At 40.0% G+C, this 24554-nt stretch overlaps 1 protein-coding gene and 1 long non-coding RNA gene across 2 annotated transcripts in view; both read right to left on the bottom strand.

Annotated features, from left to right (window-relative positions):
- Nucleotides 1–1550: 1550 nt before the first annotated feature.
- LOC141107242 (uncharacterized) lies at nucleotides 1551–12516 on the bottom strand. Its single transcript, XR_012235834.1, has 3 exons — nucleotides 12369–12516; nucleotides 6139–6284; nucleotides 1551–1674 (listed from the first exon to the last, which is right to left on the bottom strand). It is a non-coding gene; the product is annotated as an uncharacterized lncRNA (long non-coding RNA).
- Nucleotides 12517–13227: 711 nt separating this feature from the next.
- The window catches only part of LOC141108982 (uncharacterized), an 83180-nt gene continuing 71853 nt past the window's right edge, over nucleotides 13228–24554 (bottom strand). The window contains exons 5-7 of the mRNA XM_073600939.1: nucleotides 20864–21376; nucleotides 13722–14105; nucleotides 13228–13352 (exon numbers count right to left, since the gene is read on the bottom strand). Coding sequence (XP_073457040.1) covers nucleotides 13228–13352; nucleotides 13722–14105; nucleotides 20864–21376 — 1022 coding nt within the window. The remainder of the gene's footprint in view (nucleotides 13353–13721; nucleotides 14106–20863; nucleotides 21377–24554) is intronic.

Raw genomic sequence — 24554 nt, 5'->3', positions numbered from 1 at the left:
CTTTCCTCTGCTATCTTGCTTGAGCCATTTCTGACAAATTGTCCTGACACCAAGAGAAAAAAGGTGAGGGAGGAGGGATCTCCAGCAGATTGATAGTCTCAGCTCTGTTATTATGAGCTGTGGGAAGGGGGGGTTGTGTCTCTTCTCTCCAATCAGTTCTCAGAGCTCTCCTCGCTGAGCTTTGCAGTGTGAAATTTCAGCTCTCCATCTCCATTTTTTCTGAACTCTCAGACAAGCTTTATAAATTCTGGACTTTGAATGAATGTATAGAAGAGGAGAGTGCAGATGAAGAGGTACAACTTACAGTGGGGAAAATAATTATTTGATCCCCTGCATATTTTGTAAGTTTGCCCACTTACAAAGAAATGAAGGGTCTTGATTTTTTTTAATCATAGGTGCATTTTAAATGATAGAGACAGAATATCAACCATAAATCCAGAAAAAACACATAAAACAAATGATATAAATTAAATTGCAGTTCAGTGAGAAAAATAAGTATTTAATCTCCAAGCAAAACATGACTTAGTACTTGTTGGCAAGCACAGAGGTAAGACATTTCTTGTAGTTGGTCACCAGGTTTGCACACATTTCAGGAGGGATTTTGGTCCATTCTACAGATCTTCTCTAAATTCTTAAGATTTTTTGTCTCCTCCATAAATCCTCCATAAATTTTCTATAGGATTAAGGTCTGGAGACTGGCTAGGCTACTCCATGACCTTAATGTGCTTCTTCTTGAGTCACTCCTTTGTTGCCTTGGTGGTATGTTTTGGGTCGTTGTCATGCTGGAAGACCCATCCATGACCCATCTTCAGTGTTCTGGTTGAGGAAGAAGGTTCTCATCCAAGATTTTACAGAACATGGCCCCGTCCATTGAAGATGGCTCTTTCAAAAACATTTACCTAAAACATACCACCAAAGCAACAAATGAGTGGCTCAAGAAGAAGCGCATTAAGATCATGGAGTGGCCTAGCCAGTCTCCAGACCCTAATCCTATAGAAAATTTATGGAGAGAGCTGAAACTTTGGGTTGCCAAGTGACAGCCAAGAAACTTTAAGGATTTAGAGAAGATCTGAAAAGAAGAGTGGACCAAAATATCTCCTGATTGGGGGCAAACCTGGTCACCAACTACAAGAAATGTCTTACCTCTGTGCTTGCCAACAAGGGTTTCTCCACCAAGTACTAAGTCATGTTTTGCTCACAAATACTTACTTTACTGACTGAACTGCAACTCAATTTATAATATTTTTATCATGTGTTTTTTTCTGGATTTTTGGTTGATAGTCTGTATCTATAATTTAAAATACACCTATGATAAAAATTATAGACCCTTCATTTCTTTGTAAATGGGCATACTTACAAAATCTACAGGGGATCAAATAATTATTTTCCCCACTGTATGTAGAAGGATTTGTTTAATCTCTGTGTATCACCTAAGGCAAGTCACTTCATTGGTGGTATGGAAGGGTTTACAACCGCTTTAATGTAAAACTGCCCAATCCAAACTTATTATACACACCACATGTACAGCTTACAAATATCTATGATCTTACCAGTATCTTAAAACAAACTCATCTGCATTGGTGTAGCATTGTATTCGTGCAGTTCCGGCAGGGCTTGTTTCCTCCCACTCATAAATAAAATGATTATACTGTTTTTTCTCAGCAGGACATTTCTCTAAATTAGTCATACAAAAATTTACATAAGGATTAAGGTCATCCAAAGAAACTCAATGTTATTTCATAATCAGAAATACAAATATGATGTTCATTAATGAGTTAATTATTGTAGGCTGGGATTTCAGCTTATAACATTTTCTTTTCAAAGCAATACAAAGTACAAAAACTATTATTTTGTAATATATGCTATTAAATTAAACAAGGATGTAAGGCAATATATACAAGGGTCCATTTGTGTTTAGCAGCAATGATTTTGTCCCTTGCCTTTCCTGGACATGAGATATTCTAATTCAATAAAGTAGGAATACCGATTTACTGCTTGTATACAAAAGACAAATCTTATTTTAGTGTGTATATGCAGCTAAATTATTATTATTATTATTGTTATACAGGATTTATATAGCGCCAACAGTTTGAGCAGTGCTTCACAACATGAGGGCAGACAGTACAGTTACAATACAATTCCATATGGAATCAGAGAGCCCTGCCCGTTAGAGCATAATGCTTTTAATAGGCAGAAGAAATGCAGATCTGCCCCATTCTGCACTACAATGCAGCAAACATGTAAACACTAGACTGTACTTAATTTTACATGAAATTATGCAAAGCTGCATCATTCATTGTTGGGAACTTTTGCAAGAGGGTTAAACAAGACTGAAAAATGTTACAGATACATTTGAAATCACATTTAAAATCCTTACAGTAATTACACTCTTCTGAAGCAGGAAACATATATGAAATTTGGGGGCTGGTACAAATAGGCAGCATACTGCAAGCAGAAATAGTTTTGCCTGCAGTACTTTACCGGTTACAAAACACTTTGGGGGATTTATTAAAACTGGAGAGTGCAAAATTTGGTGCAGCTCTGCACAGAAACCAATCAGCTTCCAGGTTTTTTGTTAAAACCTAATTGAACAAGTTATAAGCTGATTGGCTACCATGCAGAGCTGCACCAGAATCTGATTGTTACAGTTTTAGTAAATCTCCCCATTGTGTCCTACTTCCTACTACAGCCACGGTGGGTGAGGATGCAAGCCTCTGAGTTTTTTTTCTTGTACAGTCTCTATTTACCACAGCACCTCAAACATGCTCAGTGCTAAATACTACCATGAACAATAGCCTCCCATACGCTTTTTGTGTGGAATGACCGCATGAAACAATTATCATTCTCAAGAAGAATTCCAAGTGAAGTTGTTAACTTGATGTTTATGCACACACATAGGGGCAACAATCATTCTCATATTATACTGTAATTGTAGTGTTCTGTCACTAGACGGTAGTGTCAGCCAAAATATTTGCTTAATATAATTTTCTCTCTTGTGCAACAAAATGGTGATAATGCAATTTCCTATTCCTTATGTTTTTGTAGGCAGATAATAGTTAATGCTGCCCCAGTTGGAAAGTTGAGAGTTAAAGTGGTTGTTAACCCACTTCTATTACATCATCCCATCCTCTCTGCACCATTATAAGAAGTTTCCCTGTGCCTGCATTCTGTAAAAAAAATTGCCCGATTGTACCTATATGAGCTCCGCTCTGGTCGCCCAGCTGATTCCTCTCCTCTGTTCTGTCTCTGGCTCACAGCTGCAGTAGGCAGGGCTGAGCCCTCCCGCTGACGTCAGCTGGGGAGGAGGGGGAGAGAGGAGAGACAAAGCTCAGAGCCACAGACAATCGTGCAGTTTTTTTTACAGAATACAGGAACAGGGAAACTTCTTATAATGGTGCAGAGAGGATGAGATGATTTACTAGAAGATAGGAGAGCAGTTAGAGCAGCAGGAGGGGACACATTGTACGAGCAGAGACAGACAGAGGGGGGAGGGGTGAGAATGACACAGGAGACTGATAGCAGGCTGCAGATGACGGAGGGACGCAAACGGACCATGATGTCAGCAGCCATGATTATCGTGGTCTGTTTGCAGAGGGGAGGACAAAGCTAGGCAGGATTAGCCAGGTATTTCAGGTGATACGGGGGTCCAAATGACACAGCACAAGCACTGTGCTGTATAACATGCTTTAAGGGAACAGGATCTGTTTTTTTTTGGGTTAACAAACGCTTTAATTGTGTTACCCAGATCTTTTTGGTGGGTTTTCCTGGGTCCGACCTCCTGGTCCTGTGTGCTTTAAAAGAAGACAGAGGTCCGGATCCTGGAGGAAACGGACTGAGGGGCCTAGGGGTTCTTTCTGCTGTTTTGCTGGAGTCTGAAAATCTAGTGATAGGCCGAAGTCAGAGTTTCCACTGCCCAGGATGATTTCTGGGGCTTATAATCTCTCCTGAACACATCAACCACAACCTTTGCCAGGAAGTTACCCTTTCCTATGCAGGTATGCTGGGGCAGCCACAAGCCTGAGCTAGGGATTAGGAATGTTAGGGAAACTACTGCACTTTATGTTGAACTGTTACTGGTGAATTTCATCATTTTAATTTATTATAAGTAAAGTTAAGCTATTTTTAAATAAAGCTTTTGAAGCTTTGCCTTTGCCTGGTCTAAAACTACTAAAGGAGTGGAATGCAAGTAACCGGCACATACAGACTACAGTTGGGTCACTAAACACATTGGTGTAGGAAGCTAACAGTACAAGAGTTATTAAAGTGTGAAGATTAAGTGGTTACCAAAGGTATGGAAGGTTGTTCAAGCAGCCTGTCATTAAGCATGTACATGGGGTGGGTGAGATTGCCTCTTGCAGCGAGGGAGATGTTGTCCATAGCAGGGAGCAGATCTGCACTGCCGAGGCCTGCATCCTGTACACAGGTACGGAAGAGAGAGTTAAGTGAAGTGCATGCACGGAGTCCACTCTAGGTGCATGAGGGGGCTCTATATCGTCACTGGGAGTGAGGTAGCGATGATGCGCTGGACAGGTGGAGAGTGCAACTGCTTTGAGTGTCCCTTCTAAATGCACAAGCAACAGCGGTAATATACAGAAATATCATGGGAGTTTATTAAAGAATAGTCAGTTGTTCCAAGAAAAAGTTCCCCCTGTGAAAGGCAGTGACCCTATACAAAGTGCCTTGTGTAGCCTAGAAGAACCCACCCTGGGGTGGGCCTCTCATGTGACCCTTGCTTGGCACCCAATGAGGAGGGGAACATGGAGCTATGATGACCACCCCATCACCCTACTCTTACATGTTTCTGTCAGTTTTCCAGTAAAACAAGAGGGGCTCTTAGCAATGTGTGCAGCAGCATCTGACTGATAAAGAGAAATTTTTCAGCCGCTGTGAATATCATATACATTACAGACACACATCTGCACCTGTTATCCTTGAAAAAGTCACGTGACCATGACGCAACGCGTGGGAGGAGCCAAGGACGCTCTATGCAGATCGTCAGTATCTAGCTGTGTGCTGCAGCGATTCTGCCTGTGTCCAAGGCGGCTGACTGCTCTATACACCTGCATATGCCTTTCACTATTGGGCGCACGTGAGTGGATCTAACACATGTTTGCCTGTGTACCTTGTTATTAAGAGCATTGCGCAATGATATTCTATTTCTTTTGTTTGCTTTATATATGATGTCTGACGGGGATCGCTACATCGGATGTGACTAAAGCAAATGAACACTATCGTTTAAAATTGCCAAAAAACATTCCAATTAAGCAATTGTGTGCTATTCAAAAACTTTGCTGCTTGGGACTAAAAGCTAATTTCCATGTGTTTTTTGGTTGTCTGATTCATTTATTCACGCTTTATGGATTATCACTAGAAGTGATTTTATTTTCAACACATTAGCATTTATTTATTTAGTGATTTATATAATTATGCACATGGTGTCACATATATATATTTTTTAGAGTGCATTTTTTTAACACTGCTGGAATATTTTTTTAATACTGCTGGATTATTTTGATTATATAGCTACCAGTGTTTAAGAGCCAATTTTTTATTAATTTACCACATTGTGAAGCGCTTCAAACACATTTTTATTCATTTTCCTCACAGGGTTGTCAAAATTCCAGTAGGTGGAGTTGGGTGATAATATTTAATCCACAGGGTTCTAGCTTATATATCAAAGAGGTAACTGATTCCTCTTTAAAATAAACAGCAACATGTGCATCTTACTGCACCATCAGTGAGGTATGCACATTGCAGAAAGACATGTAAGAGCTTTACCTTCAGAGCTCATTTTGCATATTAAATGCTCCTGTTTTGGTACTCTGGTGGCACTGTGAGGTTCTTTTGATGTTGGCTTTTTATATAAAGGCTTTATCAGTTTACATATAAGATACAGTATATTTACTTTATAGCAAGTGAATCAGTTAACTCATAGTCCATACATTGGCAACCTGTAAAATGGAATAGTACCATTTTAAACATAATATGTTATCATATTAGTTTCAGGCATGCTTGGGTAACTTTGCTGGGCTAGTCTATGAAATAAGGAAGGAAACTGAACAGTAAACACAAGGTTTATGGTGAGCTTATGGTTAATGGTTAGCTTTGCATGTAATGCTTTGTAACAAAAATAATTACCCAAGGCCTTTATGCTCATGCTCTGTATGGAAAAATTTATATTGCCCTGTTCATCTTTAAGATCTTCCAAAAGATTTTGCAAATTCGTAGCATGGGATTCTGACGTGCCTGAAGAGTTTGCTTGGATGATTAGTTTTGAAATATAACTACAGAATGAAAAAATAATAAATGTAAATAGATATATGCAGAAAAGATTCACAGTAACATTCCATGCTCATGCAAAACAGACATCATTCCACTTCATAATGATAATGACAAGTGAGCTGAAATGGGTCCACATTAAACTTTGCCTCTCAAGAAATATAATAAACCAGTGATGCCGCATGCAGCATGCCTTGAAATAGATTTCAGTAGAACCCTACTTTGTTTTGAGGGGGGTGGGTGCTAGGGGGAAGTTAGAACCTTGAATTTTTTTTTATTACTGTCTATGTTCCAATTGAGAAGTTTCACCCTCAGTCTATACAAAACAAGGAAAGGGTTTACAAAAAAGTTCCACTTGAAACAACCCTTTTAGATGAAAATAAACTGTTATATGTAAAATCACAACAACAAACTATGAACAAACACAATAGCTATACTAACTTGGAATTATCAGAGTCCATACTGGCCTCTCTTTTCTGGTAGTGCAGAAAAAAATAAATAAATGAAATAATTAAAAAAAACAAAATCATTACATTATTTATCATGGTATGATTAATACAGGGCTGATGCAGTAAAAAAAGATCATTTCACAACATAGTTGCATTGCTTCCAACTGCAGCCCCCCCCCATCCTATCCTTGGGTGGATCTTGATACTAGCTGGGTAGCTGAAAGATTAACAGAACCTCTACAAGCTTTGCCTTTGCAAAAAGAACCCCAATGTGTGTAAAATGTTCCCCACAAACTTAAAAGAATTGGTTTAGTTATTAGCCTACACATGTTTGATTTGTTTGCCAAGCAGTTAGAATATATTTCCTTGTCAAAAGAAGTTTATTGAGTATACAATGTTATAAAGATACATAAAGATACATAAAGTAAGTTTACAAGGATCTATAAAGTAAGCTCATTGTTTTACAGTAGGGTTTTATATAGGTAAATATCATGAAATTTCAAATATTAAACATTGGGTTCACGTAAACCTAAATTAAAGATATATATCATTTCCTTAGTTACTTTTGTAGGTATTTAAATGATTTATACCTACTATACATATTGTTTACAAGTAGAGTGTATATAGGTCAAATAAAGTTAGAATATATTTCAAACTCAAGAATTTGGCTTCCATCTCTGCTCTAACATATTATCAACTTTACTGTATTATTACAGGTACTCATTACGCAGTGCTTCGCATACATATTGTACATTCACATCCATCTGAATCTATGGAAAAAGCATAATATATCTGGCTTTATTAAATATATTAGAGACAGCTCACAAGTCTACTACAAGACAATGGGGTTGATTTACTAAAGGTAAATCCTTTTTGCACTACAAGTGCACTAGAAAGTGCAGTCACTGTAGATGTAGGGGGAGATCTGAAATGAGGGGAAGCTCTGCTGATTTTATCATCCAATCATGTGCAAGCTACAGCGACTGCACTTCCAAGTGCACTTTCAAGTGCACTTGTAGTGCAAAGTGGATTTGCCTTTAGTCTGAAAGTAACTATTTGAACGTTTGTAATAGGAAGAAAGTGGAGGGTGGAATCTTCCTCCTTCCCCTCCTTCCTTCCTTCCTTCCTTCCTTCCTTCCTTCCTTCCTTCCTTCCTTCCTTCCTTCCTTCCTTCCTTCCTTCCTTCCTTCCTTATATTTTGCGTTTTAAAGAGACAGCTAAGCTGTCTTTAATGTAAAGTTCCAAATTGAACCTGTCAGAACTCCAATTCCAGTACTGCATTAGGCACTTCTCAGCCCTGGATACCATAGAGCTCATATGCTGAGCTAGCTTCCTTCCTTCCCTCCTTCCCTCCTTCCCTCGGAAGAGAACCAATGAATGCGTAAAACTGAATTGTATGATTTCTTATGAGGGTGTTTCTATGCTGTTACAGTATTTTCCTGATATACATGGTTACTTTTGTTAAACAAGCAACAAAATACACAGAATTGTGGACTGCTAACTTCCAGACATTATAAGTTTTATTATATTCTGTTTGCATCATAATATGGCCAGTTCCTATCATGGTTAAAAGTGGGAATCTTGCTTGAGGTGGCTCCTTCACACCTTACTTCTGACCATCAGTTTTTTGGAAAGTGCTCGGATCACTGCAATCAACACTTGTGGAGTGGAATTTTTTCTTTTTCTGAACTTAGTAAATAGTTAAAGCAGTCAGCTGCAGTAGCTTGAATAGGACAAGGGTTTGGCATTGGTTACATTGACCCAGTGGCGTAACATGGGTTGTCAGCGCCTGGGGAGAGGCAAGTAATTTGTGCCCCCTGACCCGCAGATTTACCTATTTTCAGCTAGCTCCAGTCTGGTCACACATGATCCAGCAGTGGCTGTAGGGGAGAGGAGAGAGTGCTTGACAATGACTAGTAAAGCCTGCAGTGGTGACATCACCCATAGGTTCCTATGTCCCATCTGTTGTTGGCGCTCCCTCCTCCCCCTCTGCATACACCACTGGATCACACAAGGGATTACATGACTGGACAGCCTGAATATAGGTGTTTACATATTTCTACGCAGGTTAGCCATCATAGGCATTAAGAGGGGTTATTTTATAATATTTCAGTTAATGGGAGCTACATATGTCATATTCACACAATAATACTTGTTGCAGCACCGTGCAGTTGGGACCAATACCTGGTAGGGTTTTGTAAGATATATCTATATATAAACCAAAATATATATAGAAAAATTTCAAAAAGGTTAAATACAAAACCCTACCGGGTATTGATCCCAACTGCACGGTGCTAAAACAAGTATTATATAGTGTGAAAATGACATATGTAGCTCCCATTAACTGAAATATTATAAAATAATCCTAGTGGGTAGCAAATCCTAATCACTGGTGCTACAAGAAACCTCAACCTCATTGTGCAAATAAAGCAAATAAAGTACAGAATATTTCATATAACAATTCGTCAAATACAATCATTCTAATAAAGCCCTACTGGGTAGTGAATCCAAATCACCAGTGCTGCAAGAACACACAATTGTGCAAATATATAAATAAACAAACTCATTTCATATAACAATCAATAAAAAGCATCCAAAAAACATGGCTATGGATGAACTTTATATTGATTATTATATAAATTAGTATATTTATTTATATATTTGCACAATTGTGTGTTTTTGCAGCACTGGTGATTTGGATTACTGGATTACATGTTACTGCGGAGAGGAAGTTGGAGCAATCCATGCTCTGGAGGCATGGGAGATGCTGCGCCCGCCGTTTCTCATCTCTTGGGGGGGGCGGGGTCAGGGGGGCTAGGTCAAGAAGGAGGCGGCCACGGTGGAACTATTCTCCCATGTCCCGGGCTCTCAGGAGGCCAGCCCCTCGCTGATCACCACCGTGAGATGGATCCCCCAGCCGCCCGCCCGCACCCCAGGAGCGGCCACTGTTGCTGAACAATGTGGACTCTCCGGCGTCATAAGTTTAACAAGGGGCTTTTATCCCTGTGCTAGACTGTCCACACTTGTGACATTGCCCCTCTAAATTTTACACCCTGGGTGGTGGCCCCCCTCGCACCCCCCACACTACACCACTGCATTAACCAGAATCATCCAACAAAATGGGGTGAATTTCCCTTACTATATACATTATAAACTGTAAATCACTGTTATCAGGAGAGTCACAGCCACAGAATAATTTCTCTATCCATCTATCATTGAGAAAGATTTATTGCAGGTATTGCCATCTAACCTTCACCTAACAAACACCTGCTTTTCCATTGTCCCTACAGAAATGCTTTAAATAACCTGGAAATTGAACCAATGAATGGAACTTCAAAGATGATTTAATGAAAAGGCAGGACAATAGATAGATTCATACAATGTAGACCGTCTTCTCCCATCTGGCTGTATACTGTCCAAGTTGATATCTTTCAACTTTGAGATTCCAGAGCAAGCTACGCTCAGCGCATTTACACAGACAGTAAGGATAACTTGCCACAAATTCTAGTTGGCACTTTTCCAATTTGTAGCGAATTTGCGTGGCAAGTCTCTGGCTAGAGCAAAGTTGCAGAGGTGAGTCTACAGCAGGAGCTCTGCAAGTCTACAGCATGAAAATTCAGCCACAGGGACCCCTGTAATGGGATGACTATTGCACAGCATAACTGAACCAGAACTTGTTGCAGACTTGCAGAATGTTTGCAAAGAAAGTTGATCTGCAGTCATGCAGTGAGGACTTGTGGACAATTGTGCAACAAACTTGTGAAGCCTGGTAAGTCTAGCAATAACCTTAGCAAGTCATTTTCAAACTTGCAGCACAGTTGCTTGCTATCTGGGTATTAGCATGAAAGATCTAATATGACATCCAATGTAATACTGCCTTATCAACATACTGTAATCACCTTTTAGTATCTTTCTTCAGTTTAATTGCTAAAGTCAACTTTACAATTCCCATAATCCAATACCAAACAGACATTCACTATCACAGAGCCCTAATGACAGCCTAGTAAAAGGGAAGTAATTTTTACCTTTTTATTGTTTTTTTGTGTGGGGACATTCCCAGGTTCATTACTGCGGCAAACATTGAAATAATAACATTAGATCGGAAGATAAGAGTTGATTATAAATGATTATTTTAAAGCAGCTGCAACATTTTGATTTAGCACAATCCATGATCTCTTGCATATTAGGACAACAAAATATTGTATTTATTCTTCAAAAATTAACTGTTCCACCAAGATTAGCATTTTCATAATTTTGCTGTATTTTAATCACATAAAAAAAAAAAAAAAAAAAAAAAGAATTGTCATTGCATTTTACTCCCAAAACAGAGAACTGCAACACCCTTTCTTCTTCGTGCAGCAAAATTATCTTCAGTAATAATCAAGAAATTAAGCACAGTGTAATAATGGCCAGAAAAGAAACATATACATAGTACAGCAATTGGGTATATATGTTCAAAGCAGCTTGCAGGGATCAGGGGTATGTAACGTACAGCACAGCTTGCAGAGTGCAGCGGTCAGGAGTATGCAATGAGCAGCATAACTTACAGAGTGCAGCAGTCAGTAGTATGCAATGCAAAGCACAGTTTACAGTGGTGCTTAGTATAATGTCACCTTACATAGGTGGTCAGTTGAGTACCCTTTTACATTAGGGATCAATGGCGACGTGACCCCTTATATTAGTGGTGGTGAGTAGGAACTAAGTAGAAAACTGATGTCAACGGTAACTTTCCTATGGAAAGAGAGGCTTCTGTGTTCCTACTACCTGTATACTGGCATACCCCTATTACCTTTTCAATGATACTCATTGAAACTGCCCCACCCATGGTATGCTACTTGTAAGAATAATGTCTTTAGACAAAATGAATACAATAAAAAGTATATATTATACCTATGTTTAAATTATCCAGGCACTGAACAGTAATAACAAATAAAAATGTCTTAACGGATAATTCTGTTGATCATTTAATGATGCTGAAACACTACGTAAATGATAGAGATTCATTTTTAAAGTACAGATAGCTAAATACAAAAAAAACTATATACTTTATATGGAAACAAATCTTTTATTTAAACGTCCCAACTCTGATATGTATTGGTAGATGCATTGTCATTGGCATGGTGTCTTAAATGTACCACTATCTTCTAACAAACCGGAATGCCACTAGTTTAGAACATGAGCTGGAAACCTTTACTGCGGAAGTATATGGGCTATTCCTGGCCTCTTCCAAAACTGCTAGCTTCATGGCAGTCATACTGTTAAAATGACTTCCATACTTTCTTCTTCACTGTCCTTGAACAAGCATGTAGATAATAAGTTCTGATTTTTTTTTTTTTTATTTCCTTATATATTCCTGGGTCAGTGTCTCAGAAAATATTGAAACCACAGACACCCCAACTCAGGAAGTCAGGAATGGCAACGTTATATTTTCTCAGTCCAGCTTTTCTTAAAAAAATAAGTCTTTACTCTGAATAGTTTCAAAAATGAAATTACATTTTTTATTATTTTTAAAATTAAATGCTTGCTTCCTAAAAGTCATCAATGCAGCACAACATACAAAATAAAGAATGTATAATCTAATATTAGAAATAGGAATATAAGAAATGATTCTACTCATGTATCTGGCTTGATCTTACGTACCTTGGTCCTTCTGAAACAGTTATTTCCAGCACAGAAAAATCTGTATTATTAAGATAAGAGTCCATCTAAAGAAGAAAACACAGGTGTTGTACAGTGGTTTATCACAGAATCACACACACTGAATTCATCATCATAAACAAGTACTGTATAGAAATGTATGGCAGAACAGCCATAAACAAAATATATGTAATTATTATCAGTACATGTTTTGTGCAAACCTATTAAAAAAGACACTTGCAAACAATTGTACTTGGAAGTTTTAATGTAAGTAATAACATGATTTTATAAAATGTATATATCCTGCAATCCCAAGAAAAACTGTGTGAAGGTTTCACCAAATCATCCACCATCTGTTCTTCTATAGAAACTTGAAACTTTTACTTTTAGATAATTTAATTTTATATACATATTTTTTTTTCATTAAAAATGGGTAAATCCTAACAAATCTTTGGTGGAATCTTTTGAATGATTATTCAGTTGTTGAGTTGCCAAGCAAATCTTTGATAAATATACCCCTTAATCAATTGTAGAATAATTGCTTACAGATGTGGTGTGTATACTATGTACCTATACTATGAATTCAATTGTTCCATCTTATAATTGCAATACTCACGTATTGCCCTGTGCACAGCACCATTTTTTCCCACACTTGTTGATCTAGGTACTGGCCCCAATATACATCAGAGTAAAAATTACCTTGGGACCATTTGTGACAAATATATAGAGTTTACAATCTTATTAAAACAGTGCTAATTAAATGTTAGTAGCCAGTCAGAGTGCACCTATGCCAGCAAATATATCAACCTTTCTGGAAAATGCTCTGTTTTGTGTTATTTATGAATGGTTGTAAACAGAGCAGTCAGTATCTTGGTTTTTCAAGAACATTTCCATGTCTCACCATGCTTTTCACGAAGGAGGCAACCTCATCTGCATCAGTCACCGCATCTGAGAATTTCAGGGACATGCTGACAACGAAGTAACTGACTAGGAGACATTTAGGGGAAAATATTACAAATAAGCCAGTGCAGCCATTGAGTTTACATGGTATGCATTTTTAATCTATGCTAGCACTACTAGTGTGGTACATTTAACAAATATAATATTTGTTTAATATCTGTATTGTATAATAAACATTTTTCAAATTTAGTAAATCAGATTCGTAGGTTAGGTATTTGGCTCAACTAAAGGAAGGCACCAAGGGCAGTTGCCTTGTGTAAAGACTGGGGTCAAAGTATCTTCAATGAATCTGAACTTACAATTAATCTAAATATATTTTAAGTAGAATTGTGTGGTCTTGAGCAAAGTAAAAAACAATATGGTAGCGATGGGGAAAAGTTGAATTTACCACCATACCTGTTGTTGCTTGCCCGGGTTTCTTGCTGTTTTCTGAGGTTGCAATGCTTGTGAATACTGACTCTGATACTAAAGATTCTGTCATTCCAGAAAGAGCAGGTGATAAGGTGGAAAGTGATGTGTTAGCTGTAACGGGGAAAAATAATGGTGTGGTGTTCACTTCCAGAGAACTGCTACTAGGCTGTGATGAAGAACGTGTTTGAGTAGAAGAGGCTGTAGTAGATACACTAATAATGCCTTGTGTTGTTCTTTTAAAATCACTTGAAGTGCTAGATGCTGGGGTCTTTGTGGAGGTTAAGATGCCAGATGGTGGTCTTGTGCTCTTAGATGTCGTACTGTCAGTTAAGGAAGTTTCAGTAATCTTTGTCATTCCAACCTGTGTGTCTGAAAATACATTTCACAATAATTTTAAATTTGTTTTTAAATATAAATGCCTGTGATATAACTCTTATGAGAATAATATAATTTCTCCACTGACCTATCCTTGTGGAATATATTAAAGGAGAATTCCATCTTACTCCATGTAGTTTTCAAACAACAAACATTAAAGGCCACCACATAGTAGTATCACAAATGCACACAGCTAAATGGAGCTTGTAGGAAACCCTACTGAGGGAATCATGGAGGTTCCCACTGCTGAACTCTCCTTCTGGAAATGCTAGTTGCCTGCCTATCATGCCAATGTGATGGGTTCAATACTGAGTCACCAAGCCAGAACAAGAGTTTGCCATGAAGCAGGGAAGGACAGAGGTTCATATGGACAGACTGCCAGATTATCTCAGGGGAAATATTAGTGATCAGACAAGGTTCCCCAACCCTATTGATTTCTATTATTTCTATTTATCCCACCTGTAAGTGTTGACAAAAATGTAAAACCTTTGCCAAATCAAACTGAAATCAGTCAGATTGGTTGATCATCATCTCACAGCTCTACTTACCTTTTATACATGCCATACACAAGGTAATATTACAGCAATTTCAACCACCTTCAAAAAGTAAAATTATTTCTATAAAGCAAACCAACTAATGCTATCAGTTTGATTGTTTCATTTTTTCAGTAGAAATTGTTGGTGGAATTGTTGCCTTGGTCCTTTGAGTCATTTTTGCACTCTAAGTAAGGGCCCATTCACACCACTGCAATACAAGTTACAGATGTTGGTGCACTGTGGTGCCATTCATTGTAAACAGCACCCCATGGCAACTGCAAAACACAGTGTCTCATGGCACAATGCATATAGTCCTGTTCATTGCTCTGCAATAATATGCAGCCTGCCCCATTTTTCCATGTGTTGCTCTGTGTTTAAGCCCTTTCATTGTGAATATGCTCAACAATACCTGATCTGCACAGTGCTGTGATGTTAAAGACTTTAAACTGGTTGAGACTGATTGAAGATTTACAGTCAATATTATAGTGATAGAATAAAGACTGACATTCTGAAGGAATCATTATCCACCCATACTTCTTAGTAAAGGTCTGCTTTAATGTACTTTAAAAAACTAAATTATTTTCAATTTCTTTTTTTGAGTAGGGAATGGTTGAAAACCCATCAGTTTTTGCCTTCTATGTCCCATTGGAGAGACTTTTATTCACATCCTGTCCTGTAAACAAGACAGGAAATTAGTGGAAATCTCCACAAAGGCCTCATGCACACGAGACGCTGTTAAACTCGCGTTCAGAGGCAGTTGGACACTTTTTTCAACTGCCCCAAACCCATTCAATGTTATCCCATGTGTCCATGTACACAGTCTCATTTTTTGGCGTTTTTAGGCAGTTGCGTTTAACCTCGTTTTTCCAGAAGCAAAAAAAAAGGGTTCAGATGCAAAAGTTTTCCACGTTTCAGACGCCAAACGCGGCGGTACCGGCGTTTAGCCGCGTTTGCGTTTATAAGTGTTTTTAAAGGAACCTTTTACAACCCGACTTTGGGGCCCCATATCTTGGGGCTACAGTTGAACTAACACTATAACATATCCAAATTTGGGGTTCCTAGCACTAAGTGGCCCTGAGATATGGGGCCCCAAAGTCAGGTCGGAAAATGTCATTCTCTGCTTGACATTTTGCGACCTGACTTTGGGGCCCCGTATCGTGGGGCCACTTGGTGCTAGGAATCCCAAATTTGGATATGTTGTAGTGCTAGTTCCACTGTGTTAGCACACCAGCACACCATTTTGGGTTGCAAAATGTCATTCTCTGCAGACGCTTCTAGACGCAAACGCGGTAAAACGCGGCTAAACACGGCTAAACGCTGCATGCAAACGCGGCAAAACGGGCGTTTCTAAACGCCGGTTTCAGCTTTTAAAAACATGTGTTCAGCAGAGTTTGCACCAGCGTCTCGTGTGCATGAGGCCAAAGTGAGGGAGATACCCTCTTAGACCATTGTTGCCAAAACCCTTCCCCGCTATTTCCAAAACGAAATGAAAAGCTTTGTCTTTAGATACACTTTAAGCCTAAGTTCACACTGACTGCGGGAATGAAACCGTACGCGTTCAGCTGAACTCACATGATTTCATTCCCGCATGTCAGTCCCGACTTCGGGGACGATTTAAGAGACATCTGTGTGTGTTTCTGCACAGATGTCAATGGAAATCGCACTCCGAAATCGCCAAAAGTAGTAAGGAAATACTTTTGGAAATTGATGCGGCGCCGCAAATGCAGCATCACACAGTTTCGGACGCTGCCATTGCCGCCGATTTGGCATGCGATTTGACATGTCAAATCGCATGCCAAATCGCATCAATGTGAACCATGGCTCATGGTCTATGTGAGCGTACTTAAATACAGACAGAGCTAATGAACACATTCAAGATTTCAAAAGGTTTAAACCATTTGGCTCATCTGGACTATCCATAAGTTTCACAAGCCACTTCAGCCCCAGAAGGATTTGCCCCCTTAATGACCAGGCCATTTTTTGCAATACGGCACTGCGTTGCTTTAACTGACAATTGCGCGGTTGTGCAATGCTGTACCCCAAAAAAATTGACGTCCTTTTTTTCCCACAAATAGAGCTTTTTTTTATCACCTCTGCGGTTTTTATTTTTTGCGCTATAAGCAAACGAAGCGCGTGAATTTAAAAAAAAAAATTTTTTTTACCACTTTCTGACCGTTATACAGCGACAGTATGGCACTTCTGCGTGAATCGCTGTAGCTGTACAGCGGCTAGCGCAGATGCTGTTGTGGACCTCCAGCCCGGCCACTTTGTGCTTTAAAACAGTAACACTCTCTGAGAAATTGCAGACTGTGTCCAGTCTCAGATATACGTCCTTAACCCCCGTAGTAGCCCCGTGGTATGTAGCTACATGCAAACAGCAGTGATCGCTGTTGGCCTGCCATTCATTGATATAGACTGAGAGGCTGCTGCTATTCACATGCATGTGTGATTCCAACGGCAAGAATCCACTGATTCTTGCCATTGGAATGGGGTGGATGCAGCTAAACAGGTGCGTAAAGAAGTCTTTAGGGCTCAGTGGTGTGGCCTGTGGTCTAGAGACTATGGCTGGCCTGCTTTGCACTGCATTTCTGTGGATGCAGCATGTCCACAAACCACTAAGATCTCATTCACATGAGCTCTGAGGCCCATAGACTGTGAATGGGCAGTTTGTTCACGAGGACGCAGTGGCTGTATGGACACAGTAACATCACCTGAACACATACGATCTGCCTTCAGGGCAGCTCACTCGCACGCCTGTCAAATTAGAATGAGTGCCTGTGTCCATACAGCTGCTGCATCCCCATGGACTTAGCCTATATTACCAAAAGTATTGGGACATCTGCCTTTACACGCAAATGAACTTTAATGGCATCCCAGTCTTAGTCTGTAGGGTTTAATATTGAACTGGCCCATCCTTTGCAGCTATAATTAGCTTCAACTCTTCTAGGAAGGCTTTCCACAAGGTTTAGGAGTGTGTCTATGGGAATTTTTGACCATTCTTCCAAAAGCGCATTTTTGAGGTCAGACACTGATGTGGACAAGAAGGCCTGGCTCGCAGTCATCGCTTTAATTCATCCCAAAGGTGTTCTATCGGGTTGAGGTCAGCCAAGTTCCTCCACCCCAAACTTGCTCATCCATGTCTTATGGACCTTGCTTTGTGCAGTGGTGCTCAGTCATGTTGGAACAGGAAGGGGCCACCCTCAAACTGTTCCCACAATGTTGGGAGCATTAAATTGTTCAAAATGGCTTGGTATGCTGACACCTTAAGCATTCACTGGAACTAAGAGGCGAAACCTAACCGCTGAAACACAATCCCACACCATAATCCCCCCTCCACCAAATGATTTGGACCAGTGCACAAAGCAAGGTCCATAAAGGCATGAGTGAGCTAGTTTGGGGTGGAGGAACTTGACTGGCCTGCACAGAGTCCTGACCTCAAACCAATAAAACACTTTTGAAATAAATTAGAGCGGAGACTGCGAGCCAGGCCTTCTCGTCCACATCAGTGCCTGACCTCACACTCTCCTAAACCTAAACCTCCCACCAGAGGTGAGACTGTTATAGCTGCAAAGGGTGGGCAAACTCAATATTGAACCCTATGGATCAAGACTGGGATGCCATTAACGTTCATGTGCGTGTAAAAACAGGCATCCCAATAGTTTTGGTAATATAGTGTATATAGACTGCCTGCATGCAGCACTTGGTGGCTCTGGATGCATAAACACACTGTCCATTCATGGAGTACAGGCCTCAAATACGGTATTTAAAGAGCAACTGTAATGGGCAGGATTGAATATGAAACATTCAGTAACAGATACAGTCAACTGCAATCTGATTGGTTGATATGGGTTACTACATCACACACTGTTGCACATCAACATTGCTACCACATATATAGTCAACAGGTCTGTGTATGTTCAATATCCAGAATCCCAGGCTCTTACCAGATTTATTGACCCATTTACAAATAAATTGGAGCTTTTATTCTCCAAACTGTCTCCATGTCTTCTCTAGTTGTTTTCTTCATACATCCTCACACACATACCCAAAAAGAAAATACTCTTATAGAATAGTACTCCAAATCACGTGGAAAATATTCTCTCAAAATATGCTCAAATGTGTATGTGATATCATGTCATTTACCACTGCATGCCTTTGTGCCTTCTCCGTTCCCCTATTTTGTGTATCCTTACAGAAAATTACAAATTTCCAATCGCACATCAACCCACAACACAGTGGTGTGCTAAATCTTGCCAGCCTATTCGAACAATTATTTTATACGAAACAAAAACAAAACAACAATAGTGTAACATGCTCACACCAATAATTCATTATATGTTAATATTATTTTGTGCTCACATTAATTGGTGCTCAAATTAACTTCTTCACATGTGTCCTAATGCTACCTACCATGGGGAAGTAATCTGCCTGCAATAGCGGCTATCCTAGGGGGTAAGTCTGGTAAGGTGTTTTGTGCCTTGGGGAAGGATCACATTGAGGAGAAGGAGCAAGGGAGAGTCCGTTTTGCACTAATTTGAGCACTAATTAATGTGAGCACAAATAAATATCATTAATTATTGGTGTGAGCATATTACACTATTGCTGTTTTTTGTTTTGTGTAAAATAACTGTTTGAGGAGACTGGCAAGAAATAATGGAGCATCTTTGGAACACTGTGGCGTTGTGGATTGATTGTGCGATTGGAAATTTGTGTTATTCGGTAAGGATACACACAATAGGGGAACGGAGAATGCACATAGGCATGCAGTTCTAAATGGTATGCTATGACATACACACGTGAGCATATTTTGAGAGAATATTTTCCATGTGATTCAGGGTACTACACTACACTACTGCCATGGTTTGTTTTCTTTTTGGGTATGTGTGTGAGGATGTATGAAGAAAACTAGAGAAGACATGGAGACAGTTTGCAGAATAAAAGCTCTATTGGACCCATTTATTTATACTGTATATGGGTCAATAAATCTGGTAAGAGCCTGGGATATTGAACATACACAGACCTGTTGATTAGAGGAGTGTTTGCTATATAGCGTTGGATTGTGTGGACTAAATTTGGTTAACATCCACAGGGGGCATTGTGGACTCATTTGGCTGCTGTGAAATTTATTGTGGGGACACGTCTGTGCTTGATAATAACATTGCTACCACATAAACCAATAACAGCACATTGTGGGGGAATTTGTTTTGGTCCTTTACACCAGTGGTTCTCAACCCTGTCCTCAAGTACCCCAACAGGCTATGTTTTAGGAATTTCTCTTAGAATAATAAAATAGCTGTCCAAAATACCAATCCATTGGCTCTGATTTAAAGCACCTGTGCAAAATAAAGGAAAACCTGCAAGTATGGCCTGTTGGTGGTACTTGAGGACAGGGTTGAGAACGACTGCTTTACACCAGTGGTCTCCAAATACAGCCCTTTGCTTTCTTTTTTCTGGTCCGTGGGAAATTACTCCCCCCACTGCCTTCAACAGTGGGACATAGTTCTTGCCACTCTATTTCTCCTCCTGACACCAATGATGCAACACTAGTCCTCTCAAGGACACCAACAATGGGGGACTATTCCTCCCATTGACACCAATGATGGGGCACTATTCTTCCCACTGGTACCAACAATGGGGCACTATTCCTTCCACCGACACCATCTATGGGGCACTATTCCCCCCTCCGACACCATCTAAGGGACACTATTCCTCCTATTGACACCAACGAAGAGGCACTTATCCTCCCACTGACACCAATGATGGGGCACTATTCCTCCCACTGACACCAATGATGGGGCACTATTCCTACCACTGACAGCAATGATGGGTCACTATTCCTCCCACTGATACCAATGATGGATCACTATTCCTCCTACTAATAGCAACTATGGGGCACTACTTCTCCCACTGACACCAACAATGAGGCCCTATTCCTCCCACTGACGCTATCGATGATGCACTATTCTCCCCACTGACACCAACGATAGGGCACTACTATTCCTACCCCTAGAAAGATGGGGCACCGTTTACTCCCCACTGACACTGATAGGGCACTATTCCTCCCCCTAGAAAGATGGGGCACCGTTTACTCCCACTGACACCAGGACATTCTCTACTTCCACTGGCCACAGTCCGGCCCCCCTAAAGTTTGAAGGACAGTAAACGGGCCCTTTGTTTAGAACATTTGGAGGCCCCTGCTTTACACCATGCCCTTACCTGTAATTGAAGGAGGAGATGGTTTGGCTGCAGATGATCTCCCATTGGAGTCAGTAGTAGTGACTGGTAACGACCCTGAATTTGTTGTCACATATGGAGGTGTAGTTGCAAGTGTACTGGAAGTTGTCAATTGCTGTACAGTTGTATGTTTTACCCATGGTGAGGTTGTCACAGTGGGTGTTGTTGTTGCTGCTGGATGAATGGGATGAGATGAAGATATGTTTCCAGTTGTAGAAACATTGTTCCTGGTTGGTAAGATAATACTTGAATTCACTACTGGATTATTTTCAGAGAAGGACTCTGCTGTAGAGATTTGTGTAGAGTTGTCTGACAGTCCAGGCTGATCTGTAGCCTGAGATCCTGGTGGCTTCACTGATATTGAAGTTGTTCCCATTGTGGAGTAAAGTTCAGGTGCAGGTGTTAATTTAGAAGTACTTGTCGTGGCAGCATTCAAGGTCTCGGTGGATGACAAGTTAGGATCTAGTGGTGTTGTGCTAATGGATGGTGGTAAAGCTGAAAAAAATACAGTATATTTTATAATAAGAAAAGCTCCAATTTCCATCATAACATGTGATGATAACATCTACTCCCCACTGTAAACCCGCATTTACATTAATTTACATTTAAATATCTCTTTAATCTTGGTATGATTGACAAATGTGGAATGGCAAATGTGTGATGTTAATCAATGTCCAAAATATTCTAGTAAGGCTCTCCCTGATATCCAGATCCTCATTAATACTGCTATTTTATGTAGTTTATCCAATAAAGAAGTACATAGAGGCACAATGATAAGTAAAATGCATCAATTGACAACAACCTACCAGCAATCATCTTTAGCTGACATGTCTTCAGTAATCTGGGATTTAATTGGTTGCTACAATTTTCTGAATTCAGCAAGTGTCAGCAAAATTTTTACTGTTTTAGGGCCCTTTCACACAGGTGTTCAGTCTAAATCCATCTGTCAGATTTTCAGATGGATCCAGACTGAATCATGTATAACTATGGGTGGAGGTGTAATTGGTTAGCGTCAAACCCCTATCTACAGACCTTGCAGTTGGCAATCTGCTACATATGATTCCCTGTGATCACCAGGCAAACAAAAATAGGTGAGCTTTCTGCCTCATTTATCTGTTTTAGTTGCATGATGGAACATTTTGCATGTAAGACAAAACTATGATTGTATATACTCTTATCAAATACCCCTGACGAAGGTGCTTGAACCAGAAACACGTCGGGTACCAGAGATCACTTTGTACCGGAGAGTAACACATTTTATGTCATGCAAACCATGTGTATTTTTTGTTTTTTTTGTACTTTTTTGTAATATGTTTTGATATGTCTTTTTAAACTAATGATCATTTCATGATTAAACGATCTTAATTTATTGATTTTACATACAATAAATACATTTTCTGATCTATTTATGTGTGGTTGTTGCCTATAAAGTCCCAATGAAGGGGGTTCTTCTTTCTTTCTTAACCCCCACTAGTGGCCGAATAAAGGGTTAAAAGCGCCCGCAAAGCGCCGCTGCTGAATCGATTTGCAGGCGATTCGGCAGCGGTGGTCATTGATTTCAATAGCAGGGGTGATGGAGGAGCGGTGTATTCAAGATGCTGCTTGCAGGACTTTTTCTAACGTCCTGCAAGTGCACCGCTCCAGTGTGAAAGCACTCGGGCTCCTTCACTGGGGCTGCAGGGGAGGCGTTTTTCAGGCGCTTTACAGGCGCTATTTTTAGCCCTTTAGCACCTGAAAAACGCCTCAGTGTGAAAGTAGCTTAAAGGGAGAAATTACATTGTGTGCAATGGCTAGACAGAGGGTGAAAGGCCATTTCAAAACAGCCTCCTCTTCACACTGCTCATGTGCAGAGAATTAAGAATTATTACAGTAAAACCTTGAAATGCAAGCATAATTCGTTCCGGAAGCATGCTTGTAATCCAAAGCACTTGTATATCAAAGCGAATTTCCCCATAATAAATAATGAAAACTCAAATGATTCATTCCACAACCATTAATTCAGAAGTCCTTCAGTTTATAGTCAATATAAAAAGATTATAGCAATGTGATTTGATTGTGTAACCATAAAATGTCCATCCACAAATGGCAGCCTCCGCAAGGGGATTAGAAGCAGAATCCAGCAGGAGCTACAGAGTATAAAAGAGAAGCGAGGCACCTCTAAGTGTAGCAATATGGTTACATTTAATGAAGGTACAACATTTAGCAACTCACATAGTTGATGATTAAAAGAGTCACAACATATATATAGCGCTGGTAGATTTTTATCTAGCGCTGATAGGTAAATTTAGTGGGTTGCTTATTATAGGAAGTTAGATTTGCCTCTGTTCCAGCTTGGCTGACGTTGTATGAAGTTCCGCATTGTGCTGGTGGGTGTCGTTGTCACCATCGGCAGGTGTTGGAAAAGCAACGTATTGAAGCGAATGAGTGCTCCTCTGTCCCCGAGATAACTCGGTGGAGGTGGTCCTCCGAGTTGCATTCTGGGAGAGGGTATTTATGGAGCAGACGCCATGTTTTAGGGTTCGTTTTCAGCCACCTGCTGGCCCTCCTGGCCCACAGGTATGCACTAGGAATACCACCTTGTGGGCCTCCGTCGCTGCGGCGTGTGGGTGGGCCCAGAAGCCTGTCTGGGGCCTACCACAGCAGCGGAGAAATGATCCTGAGCTGTCTTTCCTGGGTAAAGAAGCTGGACAACCAAGAAGATCCCAGGGGAGGACCCGCCATGGAAGGATCATGCAGAGTGCTGGTCTGGAGAGGCGCCTGGTGACTCGGTTGGAGGACGCATTCCGAAGTAATCTTACAATATAGTACTGCCGGGTTGGCTTAAAGGTTCAAGTACTGTATCTGACTTTCACCACAAACCAATACATCCTGTGGCAGAGGATCGTACGGGTTTTATTCCAGATAAGTCTGTGACAGAGACTTTTGTTCGTGGTACGTGCTGGCTGCTAGGCAAGTGAGAGATGTCTATCCAGACGGGCAAAGATTGAATCCTACAAAAAGGGGAGACCATTCGATTGCAAGTGTTCAATTACAAAGAATATTTCTGAAGAAATACAACAGAAAGGTATTTGAGCTTCCCTGCAGCTTTCCTGCTACCTCTTTCCTGCTACTTCCCTGGTTTATTCTATTAAAGCTTTGGAAAACCTACTCAATTGTTTGGTGCTTATATCATCCAGAGGTAAACTCAACAGAACCCTAGACCCGGTGCCGGTGAAACAGAGGTATCGAAAGTGAAGGTAACAAGCCCGCTTAAACCAGCAGCTCCACCGAGAGTTATTGCTATATATATATATATATATATATATATATATATATATATATATATATTATATATACACATACATGTGTATATATATATATATATATATATATATATATATACAGCGGGTAAAATAAGCATTGAACACGTCACCATTTTTCTAGGTAAATATATTTCTAAAGGTGCTATTGACATTTTCACCACATGTCAGTAACAACCCATGCAATCCATACATACAAAGAAACCAAAACAAAATAAGATCAGAAATTAAGTTATGTGTAATAAAATGGAATGACACAGGGAAAAGTATTGAACACGCTAACTGAAATGTATTTAATACTTAGTACACAATCCTTTGTTGTACAGCTTGAAAGACGCCTCCTGTATGGATAAACTAGTCCCATGCATTGCTCA

This window comes from Aquarana catesbeiana, linkage group LG09 (assembly GCF_042186555.1).
Source record: "Aquarana catesbeiana isolate 2022-GZ linkage group LG09, ASM4218655v1, whole genome shotgun sequence".
Classification (NCBI taxonomy): Eukaryota; Metazoa; Chordata; class Amphibia; order Anura; family Ranidae; genus Aquarana; species Aquarana catesbeiana.
This window is presented reverse-complemented; position numbering and strand designations above follow the sequence as displayed.